Here is a 6927-nt window from a genome sequence, read left to right on the forward strand (position 1 = left end):
AAATAAGCTGTTTCTCTGCTTGATGATTATTTCAAGATTGACTAATGACTTGTCCTGGTGCCAAACACCTTCAAGATGGCTCAGGAGGCTCATTTCTAAAGTCTGTGTCCATGGCATTCCATCAAATGGAGACTCTTTTCTCTGCAATGCTTCTAGGGCTGGGAATTCAGAGCCAGGACAAGCATAAATGAACTGTTGGACACCAAGACCAAACACTCCTAGATGTGATCATGCAATTAAATCATCTAGCAATTCCACCTACAACGGCTGACAATGGGAGAAAGAAGCTCTTAAAAGGAAGTAAAATGTGCTCATGATGTTAGCTGCAGCCTTTCCTCAGTGATCCCTGAACACATGCCAGGTTGCAGTTAGTTTTTTTCATTCCACAACCTGATCTTTGTTAGGTAAGGTGTCAGAACATTGAGGGCCAACATGTTTAACCTGACCCCTACATGGCCAAAGCTTATCCTTCCCTGCCCCCCACACACATAGCAAGCAAGTCCACTAGTAGAGGTAAAGAATGTGGCAAAAGGCTCAGGATGTATACTTAGGGATCAAAATTATCCAGGCTTATTAGCACAATGGCTCTTAAAAGGGTTTGCCTGTGCTGTAGCCTTGTGAGCTGATATTCTCAGAAGATGGTTTTAGGGTATTTCAATATTAGGAACATATCAAGAATATTTGAATATGACAGATAAAGGCAGATCATGTTTCAAGTGGCAAAGGGAGACATGTCTTAATCCAGCAGAGCTGTGCCAGGAAGAAGTGAGTCTTCTTGGATCATTCAAATAACTCATCAACTGATAATTTCTGATAGGAACAGGTAGAAAGCTATTACAATGGAGGCCATGGAATATACACTGGCTCTAGACAGCTCTGTTTACTAGGATTCAAGAGAAAGGGTACTCAAGACTCTACAGCTTTTTGAATGCCAAGAGGAAAATAGACAGGTTTCATCAAATCCTGGGAGCAAGAATTTGATGTGTAGTTTGTCAAAGAATATGCTCGCACGCTCGCTCGCTCGCACACACGCACGCACATGTGTGTGTACATACGTAGCTTCTCTACAGCTATAGAATTACATGTTCTGAGACCAACGATTGGGTGTTAGAATCTGGAAAATGTCAGGGAAGGAGGCAGATTGTTTGGTATCACAAACAACGCTCTTAGAATGTATGGAGAAGATATGGAAAGCCTCTGATGGTGTTTTAGTTAAAGGTAAAATACCTTACTTAATACAGGTACAGATAGCATTACTACCATTGCAATACACCCCCCTTTTATAACAGAGGTACATTACAGAAGTCCTCATTTATTAGTCATAAATATGTTCTAATCGGGGCAGAAAGCACACCACAAACCATAATAAGAAATGCAGCACAAATGCTTCCTAGAGAATCTTTGGACAACTGAATGCTACTTTTTAACAAAGGCCTTTCTATTGAACACTCACCAGTAAGGATGGGTGAGAATTTCAATTCAGTTGGCATTTCAAGCAGAATTTATCAAATTCGCATTTTCCAAAACAATATGAGAACCAAAACACAGCCATCCTTCAACATTCGCATTTATTAGAATGTTGGGATGCATTTCGCCAACTAAACAATATTTACAAAAATGCATATATTAGGGGAAAGTGTGCATAAAAATGAATATATGAGTGAAAATAACATGCAAAAAGGCATGATGAGAAATGGCTTGCACAAATGTGTGCCTTTGTCAAAACTGCTTACAAAATGTGTTTATTTGGAGAAATTCATGAGGATTTTTTTTAAAAAAAATCGCTGATTGCTGCAGAAATGTAGAGGACTGAATTTAACATTAGAAATGTGAGAAACTGAGAGAACCAAATGGACAGATCTTTCCATCCCTACCCACTGGTTTAGATGTCTGTAGTCATCAAGCATGGCAGGTTGGTGGGCTTCAACTTGCAGCATTGTTTGGGAAAACACTTCCTTGTAGTATATCCCAACAATACACTCAAAGGAGATCTGACTCTGGAGGCAAACTTGAGGAATTCAGTCTGGGCTAGCATACTTCTGCCATTAAAAAAAATAGTTCAGGTCTGCCTCTTTCCATGTTTCTTTGGTCACTCCAGTGGTTTTTGCTCCTCTGCAACTTTTCTTTTTACTTCATATACGTAACACAGAGTAGGGCTCGATGCTGGAAACTGCCTGCCCTTGGCAACTGGTTGTGATGATCCTGCAGGAAAGAACTGATAGGATTCTTTTATTACCTATAGATTATGGAGGAGGTGGTACTATTCTCTCTATGAGGTGCTAAAATATGGTTTGGACAGAATCTAGTCCTAGGTGGAGACTAAAGAAAGACTGAGTGCAATTTGCTGATTTCTTTGTCAGTAAAAAAGCAAACAAACTACCAAACATCTGGAAAGGGTGAGTTCTTGTTCGAAACCACATGTGGATTTTGTTTTAGAACAGGCTTAGAAAGATCTCTTGCTCCTGCCTTTGCTATTTTAGGCCAAAGGACTTTGACACTTGTTTTGAATAACAAACAATACACAGACTGTACTACTAGCTCTATAGATACAATGAGAAAAATTCACCCAGTGGAAAAACCCTGTTCCTCCTTCCACCCTCCCAATTATCAGGCAAGTAGATATAGCTCACAATACATTAGGACAACCAAATTTGGATTCAGGATATTGGGGTCCAAATCAGAAAGAGGTGATTTCTTATGAAAGTTCTGTATACTCTTGCAGATATCTACTCTGCCACTCTCTGCTCATTAAGATAATGGCTACATTCACACCATACATTTATTCCACTATTATTCCCAGCGTGTAGTCGTGCAAGGTCTTGGACCCTTTACTTTTATGGAAGCAGGGTCCCTATGTCTGCAGCATCCTATAAGCCAATCAGCATGAAAGAGGTATGTATTAGCCAATGCTTCCTTGTCCTTTCCTGCTGATTGGACCCAATCAGTGTGAAAGGTGGTGAGTCAGCCACTGAGAAGACTCTTCTCAGTGCTAACGCTCTCCTCTTTCATGCTTATTGGTTCCTAGGCATTAACAAGGATCTCATTCTCAACCCCACAGCAAAAAAAAGTGGGGCAGGGGCATGTCTGTGATTAACATGAAGAGACCCTGCACTTCTGAATTTACCATTACACTACTGATTATTCCACTTTAAACAGTCATGGCTTCCCCCAAAGAATCCTAGGAAGTGTGGCCTAAGAAGGGAGGTAGTTGTTAGGAGATTCCTATTCCCCTCATAGAGCTAACGGTTAATCAGTCCCTCTTTTCACAGAACTCTGGGAATTGTAGCTTTATGAAGGGAACAGGGGTCTCCTAACAACTTTCAGCACCCTTCACAAACTACACTTCCCAGGATTCTTTGGGGGAAGCCATGACTGTTTAAAGTGGAATAATAATGGAATAAGTGCAGAGCTTGGAAAAGTTACTTTTTTGAACTACAACTCCCATCAGCCCCAGCCAGCATGGCCACTGGATTGGGCTGATGGGAGTTGTAGTTCAAAAAAGTAACTTTTCCAAGCTCTAAATAAGTGTATGGTGTGAATGTGGCCAGTCTTTCTCACACAGTGCCTTTTAAACACAGTGCCGCATCGTGACATTGTGACAATGGCACACACTGGAACACTGCCTGAAGAGTCCAGAATCACAGATGTTTCTACTTATGCATTATCACAGGACTCTCTCATCACTACTGCTTTAGAGGTATCTAATCAGCTGTTTCCTCATCAAATGTTCAGAGATCCAAGACCCTTCAAGGAGAAGAAGCCTAGACCACCCAGCCTCTTGAACTAGTCATGGAGACAGCCTGTACAGTTCCCTTGTTAGGAAAAGTTTTGGATTCAGCATGATTCTTTGCATATCCAAATGAAAACATTTTACTCTGCTCCCCCACCCGCCATTTGTCTCTTCCAAATTATCCAGTTGGGCCGGCTCAGATGTATCAACTCTCTTTTTTACACATGCACAAACAGTGACATTGTCATAGGAGACAAGTGAAGACTGAATCTAAGGGCTAAAAACCAGATGTTTCCCAATCTTCCTGTGTAAAGCCATATTTTATCTATGGCTCTTCCCTGAATTTATAGCCAATGAAGAGATGTTACTACATTAGCTCATGGAGGGGGTGGATGATAAAACAAAAGAGGAAGAGCCAGACAAGGCCCGGAGAAGCTATCCAGAGCGCTGCAATCGGAGAAGCGTGACGAATGGGCAGTGCGGCTGCTGCGGGCTCCAGCAGAAAGGCAGATTGGCTGGCTAGAAGTGATTGGCCACAGCTGGAGGCAGCATTGCACAAACACACGTGCGCACACACACCATCTGGAGCTCCTTAAAGGAGCTTCCCCAGGTGATCCGGTTTAGGGAGTGCCCAGCAGAAGGAAGAAAAGGGGCGACTGAGCATCTCAGGCAGATCCATCCCGTGCTCCCTAATTACTTAATGGGGGATTGTTGGAATCTGCTTTAGCTTCTTTCTTCAAAGCTGTTGCTCTTGCTTCCTTGCCAATGGGTTTGCATTTCACTCCTGAAAGGAGTCCCCCCCCTTTTGTTTCTTCTGGGTAGTTTAATAACTGCAGTTCCTGACATGATGACTTAGTAATGCTGGAAAGAGCAAAGGTGACCCACCTCTCAAGTCCATTTCCCCTAAATGTTACTCAACTACTCTCCTATCCAGTGTTAATTGCAAGCCTGTAGTTGATTGGTAGAGGGAAAAAATAATTTAGTGCCAAAATGTTATTAAAGCCATGATGGTGACATCTAGAATCCATGTAAAAATATTATGTACAAGATCACACCCTTCTTTCTTTTTCTTTTTTATGAATTTGTCCCTACCATAAACAAAGACTAAAAATCCATCTGAACCCCAAGCTGCCAAATACCAACCACTGCCCTAGTTTACAAAAGGTCATATTTATCTGTCCCCATTAGTGTGACATATTTAAGCTTCCCAGCACTCAATACTTTCATAATAATAATGCACACAGATAGATATGCATTCAGTATGAAGTTAGATCATCAGGACTGTGAGTCTATCCAGGCTAACAGCTGAATCTCTTAGAAATGTCAAGACCGTAATTACAAATAGTTGTCCATGTCTTTGAAACTCACAGTGCAACCAGAGCTTTGGATCACAACCACCTGCAAATCCTATGCTATCTTGAGTTCATCACAGAACAAGGAGGGACATAAACAAAATAAAATGGGCTATAGCCCCATAGTAGCCGCTAAGTCAGGTTCTCATTTGGAACTGGCCAAGGCAGGAGAGGTGGAGGAGCTGTAAACAGTGAAGGGACAGACAGATGGAGAAGTGGTCTGGAATCAAGCAAAGTGCTGGAGTCAAACTATATTCCTAGCAGGAGACAGTGCCCCCACCAGTTATAGTAACCCCTGTGGCCACTTGAATGATAATCCAGATGCAAACTCACCCACTGTTCCTTCTTCCTTTGCTTTTCCTTCTGAACTGTGCAGGAGTCCCAACCATGAAGAATTGATCTGTCATCAGGAACGTGTCCCTCAAGGCATGGATGAAAGAATGAGCAATGACCCCATCAGCACCATGACCACAGCATTCCTTCCTAACTCTCCTTCCTCCTTGGAACTCTAGCCGTGTACATATACCATTGCATATAGCTTTTAAATAGGAATCAACTGTCTCTCCCCTTTACAAAAGCCTTCCTTAAAATTGGCAAAGAGAGCCCTCGGAGTGATACTTCTCAGTGTATTAAGTTTTAACAAGGGTTTTCAGGCATGTTCTCTAGGAAATATGGTCTACTGAACTCAGTGGGACTTACTTCTGAGTAAGCACTCCTAGGACCAAGCAGAAAGGGAAGTATATGTGCTATACCTGCCCAACAGGTCTGATATTTCCTGGAGGTTCTACAAATCTTGAGCATTTTCCTAATGCAGTACAAGATCTTCTCATTTGCATTTGCAAATGTATCTGAGCAGAATCGGATTGGAGTAGGTATGAAAGATGCTTTCAGCCATTGTTGATACTATGAAGAAAGTAGGGTTGCTATGCCAGGTTCCAGACTCCCCAGTCTGGTATAAAAGGCAGAGTTTTATTATTTACATGTCCACCATGTAAATGTATACATCAATTTTCTAGCATGAGGCAAAGAAGCTCACAGTCAATAATTAAAACATGATCATATTCTTTATGTTTTCCAGATCAAGGAGCATGAGATGTGGGTAAATAATCATCTGCCTAAAACGAACCCTTTAAAATGCAAGGATAAGTAGGTGACTTTAAGAAAAAAAATATTCCCAGTACTTAGCACATCTATTCAGCTTAAACAGAGACAGTAACATAATTATCATGGTTGAAGTGCAATCCAGAACTTCTTTTACCTATTCTTATCTAAAAGAAGAAAATTCCCCACCCTAACAAAAGAACCTGCCCATCCACACCCAAAGGGACTCCTTTCACAGATGAGAAAGAAATGTTCTTGCATGCCCAGAGCTTTGGATCACTTCTTTAAGCACAAGTGCTGAACATGAGGTCAAAATGGAGTATTTTTCACTGAACATTTTACACAGAGAGTAGCTTGAAGTGAGGCCACAAGTGATAGTAAGAGATACAGCTTTTCTCCTCCCGGGGCAACATCTGATATAATTACCCCTTTTAACAACTCAAAGCTCTTTTGGAATATGGACAAATGTGTTAAAAGATAAATGTCAAATGAAGAGGATAGGTAACAGTAACAATAAACTTACATAAGGTTCAAAGCAGTTACATATATTATCTCGGTTATACTGTAACAGCCCTGTAAGGTTGGCCAGTATTGTTATCCCCATACTGCCAATGGAGGCCTGAGGCTAAGAGGGAGGTGATTTTTCCACAGAATTCCTGGCCATTAGAATATAGCCGTCCTCCCTGTATTCTTCTGTTTCTTTTTATAAGTCAGATGCATTGTTTTGGGGTTTTTTAATTAAAA

At 41.3% G+C, this 6927-nt stretch overlaps 1 protein-coding gene across 1 annotated transcript in view; it reads right to left on the reverse strand.

The window, feature by feature from the left end:
- Positions 1–5471, reverse strand: part of LOC133389163 (inactive heparanase-2-like) — a 164228-nt gene extending 158757 nt beyond the window's left edge. Inside the window, exon 1 of the mRNA XM_061636317.1 lies at positions 5416–5471. Within this exon, the coding sequence (XP_061492301.1) occupies positions 5416–5471 (56 nt within the window). The remainder of the gene's footprint in view (positions 1–5415) is intronic.
- Between the last annotated feature and the right edge of the window lie 1456 nt (positions 5472–6927).

Source organism: Rhineura floridana, chromosome 7, assembly GCF_030035675.1.
Source record: "Rhineura floridana isolate rRhiFlo1 chromosome 7, rRhiFlo1.hap2, whole genome shotgun sequence".
NCBI lineage: Eukaryota > Metazoa > Chordata > Lepidosauria > Squamata > Rhineuridae > Rhineura > Rhineura floridana.